Source organism: Mesoplodon mirus (assembly GCF_964341445.2).
Source record: "Mesoplodon mirus genome assembly, chromosome: 3".
In the NCBI taxonomy this organism is placed as follows: Eukaryota; Metazoa; Chordata; class Mammalia; order Artiodactyla; family Ziphiidae; genus Mesoplodon; species Mesoplodon mirus.
In genome coordinates this window covers 113207290-113227510 of record NC_138978.1, presented here as the reverse complement: position 1 = coordinate 113227510, position 20221 = coordinate 113207290, and the positions used below count along the sequence as shown (strand labels likewise).

Below are 20221 nucleotides of genomic sequence, written 5' to 3'. Positions count from 1 at the left end.
TTCTTCCATTTCTATTTAATGTCTTTCTATGTTCCAAGATCCCATCCAAGATACATTACATTTAGACATCAGGTCTCCTTAGGCTCCTCTATACTATGACAGTTTCTCAGACATTCCTTTTTCTTTGATGAGCTTCACAGTTTTGAGATGGTCAGGTATTTTGTAAGATATTCCTGATCTTGGGTTTGTCTGATGTTTTCCTCATGGTTAGACTGGGTTATGGTTTTAGGGAGGAAGACCACAGAGGCAAAGTACCCTTCTCATCACATCATATCAAGAGTACATACTATCCACATGACTTTACTGTTGATGTTAATCTTGATCACCCAGCTGAGGTAGTGTTTGTTAGATTTCTCCACTGTAAAGTTATTTTTCTCCCTTTACCGCTCTTTGGAAGGAAGTCACTCTATGCAGCCTACACTTAAGGAATGGGGAATTTCCTCCAACTCCTGGAGGGCAGAGTATTTATATAAATTGTTTGAAATTCTTCCATATGGGAGTTTTCTGTATTCTACCCCACTTATTATTCAATCACTTATTTATACCATTATGGACTGATGGGTATTTTTTATACTTTATATTATAATGCAATGCTAGGCTATTTATATTGTTGTTCAAATTGTTCCAGCTTTGGCCATTGGGACCACTTTCAGTTGGTTCCTGTGTCCCTGTGACATATCCCCCATCAGTTTGCTTTTTGAGCACTTCCTTACTTTCTGGCACTACAAGAAAGCATTTTTCTGTATAATATAATTGGGGAAATGATACAACCTTTTAATATAATTACAAAAGCAAGATGTGGTAAATTGATGAATATTAATACACATTCACCAGTAGCTAGGGCTTTGTATCTTGAGTTGTTTTGAGTTCACTTTCCTATTCACATCCTACTTTTAGCTTGGATTAGAATTTAACCAATGATTTTTTTTTTTTTGGTAACCTCTCATATTATAAGTAAAATGAGAGAATCAATGAACTTAGAATTACATGCTTTTTATTTAAAGAGGAAACTGGGGTACTTATTGCTGATAACTAGGAATTACATTATCATAGGACTTTAATTCAACAGACTTACATGCTGAAAGAGGGATATTTATTTGTTAAAAGAAGGAAATGAAAAAGAAGCAGCTTTCAATTTACCTTTGAATTAGAAGAGTCTGCAGATTCAAAGATACTAGGTCCATTTCAATAGAGGATAAATCCCCAGTATCACAAGGATTATGGAAGAAAAAAGACCTTCTAATTCTCAAAAAGCATTTCCACAGGTGAAATTAGGTGAAATAGCGGGGAATTGTACAAATAGTTACATGATTAGGAGGAAGTTGTAGTTCTCACATTTCTGGTTCTCTTATTTATTGTACATTGGGAAAGATAACGATTTCTAATGTTGTTCTTCCAGTTGTTCAAATTTATTTTTTGGTTAAGCAATAGGTAGCAATCCCAAATGTATTACACCACAGCTTATTTATGAACACATTTGGCTGGTACATCCAGTTCCTTTCTTCATGAAATTAGGTGTGCCAGACATCTAACATTTAGTTAACTACTCTGACAGACAAGAAGAGAGCAAAACTTCTAGGGATGAGGAAACAGAATCAACAGCAGCACTTGGACATAAACTGGAGTCCTTGGTTTCATTTCATTTGCTTTGTTTTCCATAACTACAGTGTGCGACATAAGAAGAACTATTATAAGCAGAATACCCCTACATTTAGTTGTTATCAATCCTAATTTATTACATAACTGACCTCTTTGAATACTTATTACTTAGGCTCTCTGTGTGGGAGGGTGAGGAGGGGAGAAAGTAGGAGGTGGGAGGAGAAAATCCAATCACATTTGTAGGCCACACCACAGCAGTTGATGACTACTTATCATAGTTCTAAGATAAAGTCTTGTATCCTAATACAGGAACTAAGAGATCAAAAAAGACTGGACAGCTCATTTAAAATCCCAAGTTTTCCAGCTAAGTTGAACATGTTGGCAGCTGCTAGATTGTTAGAATGATCCATGAGCCTAGAAAGTTGAAGGTAGTTTCTTCATTGAGAAAATAGAGATGTTTTGCTTAGAGGAAAAGAGTGAAAATGACAAGGTATCAGACACCCTAGTGAACAGCTAGTGAAACAAAGTGTTTAAGTATCTATATATCTTATCTTAGATATATACAACTGTTATAAATCCATTATTTCCCTTATCTCTCAGGAAAAATACATTTAGTTACAATATTAAAAACAAATAAATTGATTCCTTCTAGAGTATTTTTAATTTAATCTTTAAAAAAGATTAAACTTCCAGTGGAAAACCAAATACTGTCAGAAGCACAGTTACATGGAGTCACCCATTTCTTATGTAGATATTGGCTTATGCTCCCCACCATAATATTTGATAAATGACAGCAAACATTTATTAAGCACCTACCACAAGGGTGGAGTCAAGATGATAGACTAGGAGGACGCAGAATTCGCGTCTCTGCACAACTAAGGCACCTACCAGGTACTGGTGGGGGACCACGGACACCTAAGGGGATGGGAGGAACCCCCAGCCACCGGGAAGGATGTGGGGCATGCGGCATGTGAGGGGTGAGGAGAAGTGGAGGCAGGACGGGACTGGCACTCCTGAGCGGTGGCTGGGGGAAGGGAAGGGATCCCACTCCTGCAGGGGAAAATTGGTCATTGGGAGGGCAGAGGAGCAAAAGGGAGAATGCCCAGGTTTCCCCTGCCCACTTGGGCCCCCAGGAGCCTGCTGAGAAACCGGGCCTGATCCTCTGCTCACTGAGGCCCCCTCTAGCCATGCAGGTCCTGAGGGAGTGGGAGGGAGGGAAAGGGGAGAAAAAGTAAAGGCTGGACCTACAGGACTGGCACCCTTGAGGGGTGGCTGGGGGAGGGGAGGAGTCCTACACCCAGTGGGACCCACCCACGGTTAGGGGTCAAGCGGGGATGGGGGAGAGCCTGGGGGAGACCCGGGGAGAGGGGGTGTGGAGGAATGGAAGGGAACCCGGCCAGTGTTTTCCCTGTGCACTTGGGCACCGGGGAGCTCCCCAGCCTAATCCTCTTCCCTCGGAGCCTCCCTCCCACCACACAGAGCCCAAGCCCCACCCCTACATCCTGCCCAGGGCCCTACCTCTACACTCGGAGAGCCCCTCTGAGAGCCCCTCCAACCACGCTGGGTCTAAATCCCATCCATAGGCCCTCACCCAGGGCCTTACCTCCAAACTTCGGAACTCCACATTCCGAGGGCCCTCCTTTGGAGGTGCTACCTCTCCCCTTTCACGGGCAGGTCCTAAGCAGGGCTCCACCCCACGCTTGAATGTCACCCTGACTAGGCCCTGCCCCATGCTCAAAAGTCACCCTCACCACTGCCTAAGTTCCACCCCTGCCTAAACTCTGCCCCCCATAGCCAAGGCTTTTTTTTTTTTCTTTTTCTTTTTCCTCTTTTAGATTGGGGTTCTGTTTTACCTTGTTGTTGATTCATTTATATTTTTATTTTTTCTAATAAATCTTTTATTTTTCTTATTTTATTTTATTCTTTTTACTTTGTTATTGTTCTACTCCTTTTGGCTTGTTCCCCCCTCTTTTTTTTGTTTTGTTCTGTTTTTATTTTTATTTTTTTGCGGTACATGGGCCTCTCACTGTTGTGGCCTCTCCTGTTGCAGAGCACAGGCTCCGGACACACAGGCTCAGCGGCCATGGCTCACGGGCCCAGCCGTTCCGCGGCATGTGGGATCTTCCCAGACCGGAGCACGAACCCGTGTCCCCTGCATCAGCAGGCGGACTCTCAACCACTGCACCACCAGGGAAGCCCCCCCGTCATTTTTTTTTCTTTCTTTCTTTTTTCTGTTGTGGTTTTGTTTTACCTTGTTGCAGTTGTTTCAATTATATTTTTATTTTTCCTAATACATTTTTTATCTTTCTAATTTTATTTTGTTTTTTATTCATTGTTATTGTACTGTTCCTTCTTTTCTCTCTCTTTTTTTTTTTAACCATGCCACGATTTGCGGGATCTTGGTTCTCAGGCCAGAGGTTGGGCCTGAGCTCCTGTGGTGGGAGCTCTGAATCCAAACCACTGGACTAACAAGGATCCTCAGACCCCAGGGAATATTAATCAGAATGAGGCCTCCCAAAGATCCTCATCTTGGCACCAAGACCCAGCTCTATCCAACTGCCTGCAAACTCCAGTGCTGGACGCCTCAGGCCAAACAACCAGTGAGACTGGAATACAGCCCCACCCATAAAAAATAAATATGACAAAGATATGTTGCAGACAAAGTAGCAAGGTAAAAACCTACAAGACCAAATAAATGAAGATGAAATAGGCAACCTACCTGAAAAAGAATTCAGAGCAATGATAGTAAAGATGATCCAAAATCTCAGAAACAGAATGGAGAAAATACAAGAAACATTTAACAAGGATCTAGAAGAACTAAAGAGCAAACAGTGATGGACAATACAATAACTGAAATTAAAAATACTCTAGAAGGAATCAATAGCAGAATAACTGAGGCAGAAGAACGGATAAGTGAGCTGGAAGATAAAATGGTGGAAGGAGCAGAATGGTGCAGGGAGCAGAAAAAAGAATGAAAAGAACAGAGGACAGTCTCAGAGACCTCTGGGGCAATATTAAACACACCAACATTTGAATTAGAGCGGTCCCAGAAGAAGAAGAGAAAAAGAAAGTGTCTGAGAAAATATTTGAATAGATTATAGTCAAAAACTTCTGTAACATGGGAAAGGAAATAGTCAGTCAAGTCCAGGAAGTGTAGAGAGTCCCATACAGGATGAACCCAAAGAGAAACATGCTGACACACATATTAATCAAACTATTAAAAACTAAATACAAAGAAAAAATATTGAAAGCAACGTGGGAAAATCCACAAATAACATACAAAGGAATCCCCATAAGGTTAACAGATGATCTTTCAGCAGAAACTTTGCAAGCCAGAAAGGAGTGGCAGGACATATTTAAAGTGATGAAAGAGAAAAACTGACAACCAAGATTAGTCTACCTGTCAAGGATCTCATTCAGATTTGATGGAGAAATCAAAAGCTTTACAGACAAGTAAAAGCTAAGGGAATTCAGCACCACCAAACCAGCTTTACAACAAAAGGCTAAAGGAACTTCTCTAAGCGGGAAACACTAGAGAAGAAAAAGACCCACAAAAACAAACCTAAATCAATTAAGAAACTGGTAATAGGAACATACATGTTGATAATAACCTTGAATGTAAATGGATTAAATGCTCCAACCAAAAGACACAGACTGGCTGAATAGATACAAAAACAAGACCCTTATATATGCTATCTACAAGAAACCCACTTCAGATCTAGGGACACATATAGACTGAAAGTGAGGGGATGGAAAAAGATATTCCATGCCAATGGAAATCAAAAGAAGGCTGGAGTAGCAATACTCATACAAGATAAAATAGTTTTAAAATAAAGACTGTTACAAGAGATAAGGAAGGACACTACATCATGATCAAGGGATCAATCCAAGAAGAAAATGTAACAACTATAAATATTTATGCACCCAACATAGGAGTACCTCAATACATAACGCAAATATTAACAGCCATAAAAGGGGAAATCAACAGTAACACAATAGTAGTGGGGGACTTTAACACCCCACTTACACCAATAGGCAGATCATCTAGAGAGAAAATAAATAAGGAAACACAAGTTTTAAAAGACACAATAGACCAAAGAGACCTAATTGATATTTTTAGGACATTCCACCTGAAAGTGGAAAAATACACTTTCTTCTGAGGTGCACATGGAATGCTCTCCAGAACAGATCACAAATCAAGCCTTGGAAAATTTAAGAAAATTGAAATCATATCAAGCATGTTTTCCAACCACAATGCTATGAGATTAGAAAGCAATTACAGGAAAAAGAACAGTAAAACACAAATACATGGAGGCTAAAGAGTGCGCTGCTAAATAACCAAGAGATCAATGAAGAAATCAAAGAAGAAATCAAAGAAGAAATCAAAAAATACCTACAAACAAATGACGACAAAAACACAATGATCCAAAACCTATGGGACACAGCTTAAGCAGTTATAAGAGGGAAGGTCATAGCAATTCAAGCTCACCTCAAGAAACAAGAAAAATCTCAAATAAACAATCTAACCGCACAACTAAAGCAACTAGAAAAAGAACAAAGAAAACCCAAAATTAGTAGAAGGAAAGAAATCATAAGATCAGAGCAAAAATAAATGAAATAGAAACAAAGAAAACAATAGCAAAGATCAATAAAACTAAAAACTGGTTCTTTGAGAAGATAAACAAAATTGATAAACCTTTACCCAGACTTATCAATAAAAAAAGGGAGAGGACTCAAATCAATAAAATTAGAAATGAAAAAGGAGAGATTACAACTGACACCACAGAAATACAAAAGATTATAAGAGACTACTACAAGCAACTCTATGCCAATAAAACGGACAACCTGGAAGAAATGGACAAATTCCTGGAAAAGTACAACTTTCCAAGATTGAACCAGGAAGAATTAGAAAACATAAACAGACCAATCACAGGTTATGAAATTGAAACTGTAATTAGAAATCTTCCAACAAACAAAATTCTAGAACCAGATGGCTTCACAGGAGAATTCTGTCAAACACTTAGAGAAGAGTTAACACCTATCCTTCTCAAACTCTTCTGAAAAATTGTGGAGGGAGGAACACTCCAAAATCTCCCAAATCATTCTACAAGGGCCTCCATCACCCTGATACCAAAACCAAACAAACATATCACAAAAAACGAAAATTAGAGACCAATATCACTGATGAACATAGATGCAAAAATCCTCAACAAAATACTGGCAAACAGAATCCAACAACACATTAAAAGAATTATACACCATGATCAAGTGGGATTTATTGCAGGGATCCAAGGATTCTTCAATATATGCAAAACAACCAATGTGATACACCATATTAACAAATTAAGGAATAAAAACCATATGATTATCTCAATAAATGCAGAAAAAGCTTTTGGCAAAATTCAACACCCATCTATGATAAAAACTCCAGAAAGTGGGCATAGAGGGAACCTATCTCAACGTAATAAAAGCCATATATGACAAACCCACAGCAAACATCATTCTCAGTGGTGAAAAACTGAAAGCATTTCTTCTAAGATCAGAGACAAGGATGTCCACTCTTGCCACTATTATTCAACATAGTATTGGAAGTCCTAGCCACAGCAATCAGAGAAGAAAAAGAAATAAAAGGCATACAAATTGGAAAAGAAGTAAAACTGTGACTGTTTGCCGATGACATGATACTATACATAGAAAATCCTGAAGATGTCACCAGAAAACTACTAGAGCTAATCAATGAATTTGGTAAGGTTGCGGGATACAAAATTAATGCACAGAAATCTCTTACACTCCTATACACTAACAACAAAAGATCAGAGAGAGAAATTGAGGAAACAATCCGATTTACCATCACAACAACAACAACAAAAAATACCTAGGAATAAACCTACCTCAGGAGGCAAAAGACCTGTACTCAGAAAACTATAAAACACTGATGAAAGAAATCAAAGATAACATAAACAAATGGAGAGGTATACCATGCTTCTGAATTGGAAGAATCAATATTGTGAAAATGACTATACTACCCAAAGCAATCTACAGATTCAATGCAATCCTTATAAAATTAACAGTGGCATTTTTCACAGAACTAGAACAAAAAATTCCACAATTTTATATGGAAATACAAAAGACCCCAAATAGGGCTTCCCTGGTGGCGCAGTGGTTGAGAATCCGCCTTCCGATGCAGGGGACATGGGTTCGTGCCCCGGTCTGGGAAGATCCCACATGCCGCGGAACGGCTGGGCCCGTGAGCCATGGCCGCTGAGCCTGCACATCCGGAGCCTGTGCTCCGCAATGGGAGAGGCCACAACAGTGAGAGGCCCGCGTACCGCAAAAAAAAAAAAAAAAAAAAAAAGACCCCAAATAGCCAAAGCAATCTTGAGAAAGAAAAACAGAACTGGAGGAATCGGGCTCCCCATCTTCAGACTATACTACAAAGCTACAGTAATCAAGATAGTATGGTACTGGCACAAAAACAGAAATATAGATCAATAGAACAGAATAGAAAGCCCAGAGATAAACCCATGCACATAGGGTCACCTTGTCTTTGATAAAGGAGACAAGAATATACAATGGAGAAAACACAGCCTCTTCAATAAGTGGTGCTTGGAAAACTGGACAGCTACATGTAAAAGAATGAAATTAGAACACACCCTAACTCCAGATACAAAAATAAACTCAAAATGTATTAAAGACCTAAATGTAATGCCAGACACTATAAAACGCTTAGAGGAAAACATAGGGAGAACACTCTATGATATAAATCACAGTAAGATCCTTTTTGACCCACCTCCTAGAATAAGGGAAATAAAAACAAAAATAAACAAATGGGACCTAATGAAACTTAAAAGCTTTTGCACAGCAAAGGAAACCATAAACAAGATGAAAAGACAACCCTCAGAATGCGAGAAAGTATTTGCAAATGAAGCAACTGACAAAGGATTAATCTCCAAAATATACAATCAGCTCCTGCAGCTCAATATCATAAAAACAAACAACCCAATCCAAAAATGGGCAGAAGACCTAAATAGATATTTCTCCAAAGAAGACATACAGATAGCTAACAAATACATGAAAATATGCTCAATATTACTAATCATTAGAGAAATACAAATCAAAACCAAAATGAGGTATCACCTCACACTGGTCAGAATGGCCATCAGCAAAAAATCTATTAACAATAAATGCTGGAGAGGGTGTGGAGAAAAGGGAACCCTCTTGCACTGTTGGTGGGAATGTAAATTGATAGAGCCACTATTGAGAACAGTATGTAGGTTCCTTAAAAAACTACAAATAGAACTACCATATGACCCAGCAATCCCACTATTGGGCATATACCCTGAGAAAACCGTAATTCAAAAAGAGTCATGTACCACAATGTTCATTGCAGCACTATTTACAATAGCCAGGACATGGAACCAACCTAAGTGCCCATTAACAGATGAATGGATAAAGAAGAGGTGGCACATATATATATTGGAATATTACTCAGCCATAAAGAGGAATGAAATTGAGTTATTTGTGCTGAGGTGCATGGACCTAGAATCTGTCATACTGAGTGAAGTATGTCAGAAAGAGAAAAACAAATATCATATGCTAACGCATATATATGTGATTTTAAAAAGCGGTACAGATGAACCTAGGGGCAGGGCAGGAATAAAGACACAGACTTAGAGAAGGGACTTGAGGACACGGGGGGGAAGGGGAAGCTGGGATGAAGTGAGAGAGCAGCACTGACATATATACACTACCAAATGTAAAATGGATGGCTAGTGGGAAGCTGCTGCATAGCACAGGGAGATCAGCTCGATGCTTTGTGACAACCTAGAGGGGTGGGATAGGGAGGGTGGGAAGGAAGCTGAAGAGGGAGGGGATATGGGGATATATGTATACATATAGCTGACTCACTTTGTTGTACAGCAGAAACGAACACAATATTGTAAAGCATTTATACGCCAATAAAGATGTAAAAAAAAAAAAAGAAAAGAAAGTGCCTACCACATGTCAGGAACTCTGCTAAGGACAAACAAAGATGACTAACAGAGTACCTGAGCTCACAGTCCAGGAATTACTGGAAGGAAAAAGTGATGGGTCATAAGAGTAAGGGAGGCAAGTCAGTACAAATGAAAAGCTGAGATTTCACTGTAGGGAAAAGAGGAAAAAGGATTAATGCTTTGGAAAGAGAAATAAAAGTAGATTTCTGGGCAATGTGAAGCTGAGAGTTGTTCAATCTTGTCAGGTTCTAAAGGCGTCTCCAGATCCAGCTTTCAAAGAAAACTGGGACAATGACAATGGAACAGCTAAAAATAGGTCATAATTATAGCAAAGAAAGCCACAGCCAGCATAAACCTGGCCACTGTTATTGTTGAAGTTGTGGAATTGCTGCTTTCAGTTACTCTTGTCATTAGCGGCTTCCTGATACGATCTTCTGTGGTGAGGATAGCTTTTCGAGCTCCATCCCACTTTCCAGGGCCCTGTAGCCGATACTGGATTGACGTACAGGGTCCCCAAAATAACTGTAATGCCAATTTGGGGTCAGTGAAGGCCAGGGACAGCAGATTGGGCCTGACGCCCACCAGATCAGCAAGCTCATCCATGGTATCTATGTAGTCTCCCTGAATGGTATGGCGTTGGCTGTCCACGTACCTGAAGCAGAGGAGATAGAAGCCATGCCTATTAACAATTCAGTCAATCCATCAATTAATCAATGCTTTCTATCTGCTCTTGGCTCAATATTGGGCTAGGAGCTGTAGAAAATAGAGAAGACACTGTCTCTATCCTTAAGGGCCTTATAGTCCACTGGACTAGATAAGATAGATACACATGAAACAGAGAAGAATATAAGACTTTTGGTAAATCATGTGGTATTAGACTCCTAAATAGAAATGTAGAAGAGGGTAGTTAAAATCGAGGTATGATAAGTTCTTGAAGGATGTGGAAGAAATAGATAAGCTGAGAACAAAGAGGAAAGTATTACAAGTCAATATATGTAATGTAGATTATATTTTGTAGGAGTTTGGCAGTGAAAGGAAGGAGGAAAATAGGAAAGCACCTAGAAAGTGTATCAGGGTTAAATAAAAAATGTCTTTCTCCTCCGTGCAGAAGGGAGAGTTATGCTGGTATAATCAATTGAAGAAAACCACATCTTTGGGCATGGGATGATTGTGCCTCTGACTTTTCCACAAAAATTTAGGAACTTCATCAACAGACTTTGTTCAAATAAAGATCACCAAGTGAATAAACACAAGTTCTGAAATTCAGATTGCTAAATGTGTCCACCCAAGCACTAAAATATTGGCTGATGGTACCACCTTCCCAGATCCTATAGATTACTCATACCAAGAGCCACTGTGACCTAAGTACACTGTCACATGACAGCCAGCAAAGTGGCCTCTGCAGATTTGTAATCTACCTACAGATTTGTAATTTAACCATATCTACCTCTCATTAATTCATCACTGCCTTTCCTTTCTCTGGCAGCTCTAACAGCCCTTCAAGTAATCCTTGCCAAAATAATATACCTGGTTTTCTCTCCATGTGCTTTTTCCTACTTGACTTTTCTTTTAGGCCCTAAACATAGAATGTTCTTAAGCTTTTCTCTCCTTTCCCATCCATATTCAAACCACTTGGTGGTATTTCTCTATTATATTGTCACAAACTATTATTTCCTTTTCCTCCAAAATATAATCTAAATCCTTAAACAGACACGAGGACAATAAATACAGTACAACATTGCTCTTATTAAGAAAGAAGTGGGAAAAAGTAACCATCTATCTTCCTAGGAGAATTCTTACCTTTTGGCCATATCCTCTCGAACCTTAGCTATTTCTTTTATCATTTCATTTTGTGAGGGCAATGTCTTTACCCCTAAAGAGAAAAATTGAAATTTTAAGTGTAAAATTAAAATTACCTCAGTATGAACACTAATCCTATTAACAATTACCATGTTATGGAAAATCCAAAGGAATACAGGCTAGTTGTCTGTACCAAGGAGGTTACACCTACACTTGATCACCTTAGCCTACCACCACCAGAATATAATCATATTAACCTCAGTATCTTACTCTTTTCTACTTTGACTTTGGAAGATATTTCTCCTGATCTGCTTTCCAACCAATACCTGCCTCCTCCCTAACATAGTCTTTCAATTGGGAAATGAAATATGGACATGAGGAAATGATAAATGGCCTTAAAAGTATACGGAAAATGAGGTGCAAAGTAAAAGGGTGGGGGGAATATGGGAAACACACCTGTACTTGTACTCTTATTAACAAAGAGGCTTTATACCACAGGGAGAAGGAAGTAAAAGTAAACTCTCAGTCCTGTTGTATGCCTACAGTTCCATGGAAGATAAGCCTTACCTTCTAAATTTTTTTGTTTACTGAGAGTGAGGGTAAGGTCAAGGGCAACTCATAATATCCAATCTTAAGAGATAAATTTAAGCACCAATGAACAGTTCCAGTGGCAGGAATTTAACACGAAGGACATGGCTAGACAAAGGTAGAATAGTATTTAAGTTGACATAGACAACTCTCAATTTATATGATTAGCTTAATGCCCAGATTAATAGGCACTATGCCATGTAGAAAACTTTAGCCACACCCAACTCTAAAGTGTTACTCCACAATATTCTGGAACGTGTAATTTTAGAATGGGAATATATCTTACCTAATACAATCCTTCTCTCTACAAATACTCTCAAGGGGTTATCTCATTCCTCCTTAAATATCTCTGGTGATGGGGATCTCATCACCTGAGGAGATGATTTAATTGTTTGGCTGCTCTACTTGCTGGAACATTATTCTTTTCATTGACCTCAGAACCTGGCTCCATGCAACTGGCACCAGTGGACTTAGCTCTGCCTTCTGGGGCTAAGGAGTTTAGTATTAACAAATGACAGTGTTTGAACCATTTGATAACAACTGTCATAACTTCTTTAAGTCTTTTCATTATCAGCCTTAAAACCTTAACAGTTCCCCATATAACAGGTTTCACGTTCTCTGCCCCACTGGTTGCCTTTTTCTGGGCACACTCTAGTAACTATCCTGGTGTGTCCCTCTTAAAACATGAGACTCAAATTCAACACCCAAGAAATAGCCTTTTGTGTTTTGTCATGTGTTCTTTTCATTTTAGCCTTGGGAATTATTACGTATGTTCATAACTCAATGAGGAATCACTGAAATGCTTCATTTGAAGTTAATCACAGGTCTTAAGATGCTCATGAAACACAGTTTGAGAGTTGATTTCCCAATTATTTCTCATAGAACCACCGTAATTTTTACTTCTCTTAACTAGAAACATTATGGAGAAGGAGGTCATTTCTTGCCTGTGACGCAGCCAATTCATCCAAAAAACAAAACAAAACCAAAACCCAATCAAACAAAAAATCACTATAAATTAGATAGGTAAATAGATAGGAATATATAAAGATGTGTACTGTATCCGGTGGTGCAGTTCTTAATTCATTGATACTGTTGTTGCAGTGTTTCCTCGTTCAGGCACATGTCATTTTTACCATATGTATCTCCCTCCTTCCTATCTTGCTCCTCCTCTTATATTACCAGTTTACATCAATGGACATAGCCCCTGAGCAGATTCTTTTTCTCGCTTTCATCTCCAACATATATTCCATCCAAATCTTTTCAAATTCACCAATGAAATTTCACTCAAATTTGTCTCCTTGTATTCCTTTACCTTAGTTTAAAGCCCTCATTACGCCTTTCTTGGACCTTTGTCACAGGCTCACAACTGACCTATTTCCCATTTCATTTCCCCCTAACACATCTTTTGAATTACAAATCTGATTTGACTCTCCCTCTCCCAGTTAATCCTTCAATTGTTTTCTGTTGCCTACATTGAATGTGAACTTCTTGCATGGCACCTAAGGATTTTTCTTGGTTTTGCTTCTATAAATATCTCCAGCTTCATTTTCTTTAATTCCTATAATACTTTATTTTCCAGAATTCTGAACTCCTTATAGTTCTCAGGACTTGGTTTATTTTGTCATTTTCTCTAACTTTGTATAAATATTACTAATTTTTCTCTTCTCTGTTATGGTCAAGATGGCCTTGTCCTTTTAGTAAACTCTTATTTTTTACAGTGTATTTGCAGTTGTAGGGAGAATTGGGTACTTATTCCTTTCTGCTCCCATAGCCAGCTCCTCTACATTGTTATCTGACCCTTGTTTAGGGTATAGTAAATATCTGCTGAATGAATGAACACATTAAATGTCTGTTTACTTGTCTGTCTTCCTTGCTTGACTCTGAGTTCCGTAGAGATAGGAATTTTCTGTGTGGTAATATTTGCATCTCCAGCACCTAGCAGAGGGTCTGGCATATACTAAGAGGCCAGTAAATGTTAGCTGAAGAATGTTGTTGAAAAACAGTGTGGAGGGCTTCCCTGGTGGCGCAGTGGTTGAGAGTCCGCCTGCTGATGCAGGGGACACGGGTTCGTGCCCCGGTCTGGGAAGATCCCACACGCCGTGGAACGGCTGGGCCCATGAGCCATGGCCGCTGAGCCTGCGCGTCCGGAGCCTGTGCTCCGCAACAGGAGAGGCAACGACAGTGAGAGGTCCGCGTACCGCAAAAAAAACAAAACAGTGTGGAACTGAAGTTCAGAGATTTCCTAAGCGTTCCAAGACAAGGTTCAAATGGGGTAAGCCTGAATTATAACTCTGTGGAACTAAGTCTTTCAGTCGGCTCTCAGGCCTAAGGCAGATTGTATTTATGTAGTCCTGACTAGTCCCTGCACGTTTAATGTAAAGATAATGTTACAAGAGAAGGAGGTGTGGCTGCCATTCTGCTCTTTCAGTCCAGTCCAGCCTTTTACCATGACTGGAAATTGAGAAAGTAGTTCATAAGCTGAGATCCTCAGATAAGAACTTTCTACTATCGAGTTTAAAAAACCTCCAAAACTAAACTTGCAGTCATTGAATAGAGATGTATTAGCTACCTCCCATGTGCTAGGCACTGGTCTAGACTTGGAAAACAAAGGCAAATAAACATGATTCTTTTATTTAAAGAGCTTTCAATATACTACAAAGAAAGGGAGGAAATAAACAGGCTTTTTCCACACAAATAATGAGTAAAGGGGAGGCATACCAGGCAGAGAGAACAACAGAAGCAAAGGCATAAGGTACAAGAGTACCTGTTGTGTTTGCTGCATAGTGGGTAAGTCATTCAGTGCATCTAGAAGATTGTAGGATGGATGGTAAAGACTAGTGAAAGGTGGGCCTGAGAAAGCAGCCTGTATCCAATTTGTGGAGGAACGTGAATGCCATGCTATGACATAATGCTTCCTTGTGATCCAGAGAATTGGTATCATTTCATACGGTTTGCAAGGGAAGAAAGTTACTAAATGAAAGGGGAACACTTGCAAGGACTCTTGAGAGGGCTACGAATGAGACAAAAGAAAACTAGATTTCTGTCAAGGCAAGCAAGTGGGTTCAGTGTTCTAGAAAAGGGTGGAATATTTTCTTGACAAGAGAACAGTAATCCTAGAGGACAAAGGAAGAAGGGAAATGTGGCTTGGTGGGTAAAGGACAGGCCAGGGAAGAGGACAGGTTGAGTTGGGCAGGTGTGAAAGAATGGGAGAAACTAGCTGATTCTAAAGTCTTAAAATTGGCACAGTGAAAGCAGAATTCAGAGATGAGAAAGCAAGGATTTGGTAAGCAGAGAGTAGAACAAAAAACTCAGGGTTCCTTTTGGAAACTTGATAAATTTATAAGGATTATCTGATGATTCCTTCCTTCCAAGTGTTAGAAGAAAGCTAGAGGGATTAGCACTAAGATTTGCTAGCAGAGGAAACTGGGCTTTTTGTGCATTTCCCCTAAGATCCCCTAATCCCATAGCCATAATGCAGAATCTTCCAAATACTCATTTTCCCTAATCCTCTCAGTGGTTCACTTGGTCCTGGAAAAGAGTCTCAATTGTTCAAAGTGTACAAGGTGCTGTGGCCTATTTTAATGCAACTTTTTCCTCTTACTTAATTGACCCAATTAAAAGATCCACTTTATTTGACTGGAATTAAGCCAACTTAATGGGTTACTTGCATTGGATTGCTGGTCCAGTGCTCAAGGAGTACATGATCTACTGGATAGAATTAAAAGGAATTAAGAAATGAAAAGAACTTTGGGACTTCCCTGGCAGTCCAGTGGTTAAGACTCCATGCCTCCACTGCAGGGGGCATGGGTTCGACCCCTGGTTGGGGAACTATGATTCCCACATGCACCACTGCACAGCCAAAAAATTTAAAAAAAAAAAAAAAAGAAATGAAAGAACTTTGGGGAAATTTGGAAAAGTTTTTTATCTATCAACTCTAACATCATTGCTATTTTTTCCTCTGCTGCCATGAGGATCTTCAATAGGTAAAAAGAATCTGTAATTTCAATAAGAACTCTTTAAAAACATATTTATTTATTTACCTGGCTGCGCCAGGTCTCAGATGTGGCATGCAGAATCCTCTTCGCAGCGTGCTGGATCTTTAGTTGAGGCATGTGGGATCTAGTTCACTGGCCAGGGATCAAACCCAGGCCCCCTGCATTGGGGATGTAGAGTTTTAGCCACTGGACCACCAGGGAAGTCCCTCAACAAGAACTTTGAATAGTTTTAATTAAACATTAGTAATGGTACAAAGAACTTCTTTGTTAGAAGGAACCTTAAAAGTCATTTGATTTCTCCCTATTCTGAGGCTTGAGTCTACTCCATACTGGCCTGGCCAAAGTTTATTTTTAATGTTAAGCTGATATTGTGCAAAGCCTCAAAATTTCACTCCTTGGTTCTGGTTCAACCCTTTGAAGTGATACTAAGCAAATATATAAAACCTTCTGCCATGGGGCATCTCTTCAGGTATCTGAAGGGAACTTCCATATCTCCCCTAAATCTTATACTCTCCAGGCCAAACCTTTCCAGCTCCTTTAGTTGTACTTCAAATGGCACATTTTCAAACCCCTTAACCACTCTTGTCTCTCTCCTTTTAATGTACTCCAGATTCATTTTTAAAATGTCTGTGGGTGTGGTCTCACCAGTTCAGGGAAGAACAGCTGTAAATTCCAACACATTATAGTTTTTTAATGATGCCAGATATAGTTAAGTCTTTTGGAAGCCACATCATTCTGCTGATTCATATTGAGCCTACTATCCCCAGCCCCAAAGTTTTTTCTCATGTTTTCCTAGCCAAAACGTTCTGAAAGGGGGAACATAAAGGGGAGAAAGTAAGACTTTGAGTGGCTGAATCTTCTTCATTCTGGACTAGTCTTTAACCAGCTCTTAATTTTTGTCTGAAATGAAATCACAGTACTTCTATATGTGAATTTCTCTAACTATAATGAAAGAAGATTAAATTCTTTTGCTTCACAAATATGTACCAGTTGTCTAAAATCTAGATGAGTGGATTTTAATCTAGAGTGCACATTGGAATCACCTGGGAAACATTTTCTCAGCACTCTTATGTCAGTCCCACACCAGACTTATTAAATAAACACCATCAGGAAAAGCATGTCTGTTTTTGGGGAAACTTCCTAGGAGATTCTGCTATATGTCTGTGGTTGTAAATTACTACTTTATATTCCCTCAAAAATTAATTTTTGAGCACTAATTTTGTGCCAGGCACTGTTACAATCATACATACTGTCTCAGCTATTTATAAGCAAGAACATAAACATAATTAAACAAACCACTAAGTAATTAGGTAGTCATCTTGCATGGTCACTTACCTTTAAATACTTGAGTGACCCAGCGTCCTTGGAGCTCTGAAATGGGCATAATGGCACCCAAGGGCTGGATCAAGCCTATGATTGCAAGAGTTGGCTTTTCTAGGTTAGGAGGGAAGACCTTTTTATACAGAGATATCTTGTTTTTGACTACTTTGACAGAATCTTCAAGAAAAGGAAAGGCAAAGCTATAGCCTGTAGCAAAGATAACAGCATCAATGTCATCCTCCCTGGAGCCATCGTCAAATATGGCCGCTGTCTCTGTGAATTCCTTCACATTTGTTTTCACCTTCACCAAGCCAGAAATTATACAGTTTGGCAGATCATCATTTATGGTTGGTTGCTGACTCAGAGCTCTGTGAAAGATGATAAAGAAGGAAAAACGAGAGAGATCATGAGAGAGAGAGAGAGATCATTGCCATGTAAATAAAATTATATTTTGATTGAGGTGGTTAATCAATATGCCAATAGTCTCCCTTTATTCATGAAATTTGGGAAAGGTCTGATGTATATCAGCTTGATAAAGATAAGGATCTCAGAGTAAAAGTTGGACCCTGGGGCTTCCCTGGTGGCACAGTGGTTGAGAGTCTGCCTGCAGATGCAGGGGACACGGGTTCGTGCCCCGGTCCAGGAAGATCCCACGTGCCCGGGCTAGGCCCGTGAACAATGGCTGCTGAGCCTGCACGTCCGAAGCCTGTGCTCCGCAACGGGAGAGGCCACAACAGTGAGAGGCCCGCATACCGCAAAAAAAAAAAAAAAAAAAAAAGTTGAACCCTGGATGACATTGAAAGAGAAGCTATTGGAGAAGTGAGGGAAGGATTGTTTTATTTGCAGAGTACATGCATGTTTTCTCAAGGACTAATAATTTTCTCAGTGATATGATAAGGCTACAGTCTAGTAACTTCTACCCATATGTCAAGAAATCTGCAGAACTGGACTATCAGCATTCTGTTGAGTCTCTTTTCCGCTTCAAAGGCCCAAGAGCTAGGTTTGGACCATCATTTTCCAAAAGGTATAATAAATTGCATGTGTATAGTGACTTACAGTTATAAACTGTTTTTACATACATTAACGTATTTGAGTCTCACACAAACCCAACGAAGGAAGCAGGACAATTGTCATTATCCAGGTTTTATAGATGAGGAAACTGAGGCCTAAAGAAGTTAAGTGGCTTGCCCAAGGTCACACAGCCTAGGATTTTAGGATTTATATCAAAATGTTTATTCATGAACTCCCTTGAGATACTCTAGGCATGGTAAGTAGTGTTTCCTCTAAATAACATAGGATAAGGTGCAGAATCTTAGACCTTTCTAAAACAGTGTGAATCCTTGGATCCTGTGTTAACAGGCTCTGAGAATCCTCAACCCATCATGTTCAGACAGAGCTGGCCTCTTCTTAGGAACAAGATATGTTTAAACAGTATTACTGGTTTGCTGCATTTAGTAATTCTTTGACACAAACCTTTAGGTACAGATTCTGTTCTCATTGCAACCTCATCATTTCATCTTTCTCTCCAAACTTACTCCTTTCCACTAACAGTACCACCATCCGCATTGTTGCCCAAGCCACAAAACTGTGAGTCTTAACATCTGGTCACCAAGGCCACGCTTTCTCCTCTTAATACCCCCAGAAGAGTTTTACTTGTGCTGTTTCACCTGGGCCATTATAGCTGTCTCTAGGGCCTCCTGCTCCATCCCCTTTCAATCTATCTTCTACATCATTTTTGGAGTGATTGTTCCAAAATGTATTTATTATTATGTCACTCACCTGCTTAAAATCTTTCAGTGGCTCTGGGCTGTCTTCATTCTAAACATTTTATTTAGCAGAGCATACAAACATTTTCATATATCTGCCCAGTGAACCAGGAGATATACTCAGTCATTCTTCCATCTTTGCCTGTAGTCCAGCCAAACCAAACTATGTTCAGGTCTCAGAGCATAATGTATTTTTTGCTATTCCAAGACCTTGTATTTATAATTAGAATGCTACTTCCTTACCCTATTTGTTTGACTCTCTTCTATTATTCCATATAACCTCAATATATTTTGTGATCACCAAAGTTATGGATGCTACAGTTTCCATAATTGGGTGAAATAAATGCCTGAAAGGTTGTTGGCAGACACAGTCTCAAAATATCACCCCACTGATTAATTTCAAAGGAAAAAATATCTTTACAGTAAAGAAACCTAGTAGATACCACCTAGTCCAAGTGATCAAATTTTACATCATTAATATGCAATAAACTGCTATCATACAGCTCCTGATGTGATCCACCAAGAAGGCACAACATAACATATGAGTATTCACACCAAAATTGTTTAACCTAAATAGAGGAAGAACAACTATGAAAGTCCAAATTTAGAGACTTTCTGCAAAATAAATGGCTTCAATTCTTTAAAAAAAATCCATGTCAAAAAAAGAGAGAATTATTTCAGACTGAGAGATTAAAGAAATATGACAACTAAATGCAATGGTGTAATACATGACAGGATCTTGGATTTAAAAATAAAAAAGCTACAGGTAATTCCCTGGCAGTCCAATGGTTAGGACTCTGCACATAAGCCACATGGCATGGCTAATAATTTTTAAAAGCTACAATATTATTGAAACAATTTCGGAAATTTGAATATGCAATATATTAGGTAATGTTATTTTTATCAATGTTAAATTTACTAAGTGTGATAATTATGTTTATGTAGAAGAATGCCCTTTTTCTTAGGCAATATATGCTAAAGAATGTAGGGTAAAATGTCTTACTGACTGCAGCTTACTCTCGAATGGTTCAGAAAAAAAAAATGTATGAATACATGTATGTATATATGGATGCCATATATGTATGGATCTATCTATCTCCAGAGAGAGGGAGAGAGAGAAAGCAAATATAGTAAACTGTGAATAATAAGTGAATCTAAG

General features: G+C 39.1%; 1 protein-coding gene across 1 annotated transcript in view; it reads right to left on the bottom strand.

Annotated features, from left to right (window-relative positions):
- Nucleotides 1-9463: 9463 nt before the first annotated feature.
- The window catches only part of LOC309799955 (flavin-containing monooxygenase 5-like), a 30163-nt gene continuing 19405 nt past the window's right edge, over nt 9464-20221 (bottom strand). The window contains exons 7-9 of the mRNA XM_082613712.1: nt 17312-17664; nt 11394-11466; nt 9464-10245 (exon numbers count right to left, since the gene is read on the bottom strand). Of these exons, the coding sequence (XP_082469838.1) occupies nt 9900-10245; nt 11394-11466; nt 17312-17664 (772 nt within the window). The 3' untranslated portion in view covers nt 9464-9899. The remainder of the gene's footprint in view (nt 10246-11393; nt 11467-17311; nt 17665-20221) is intronic.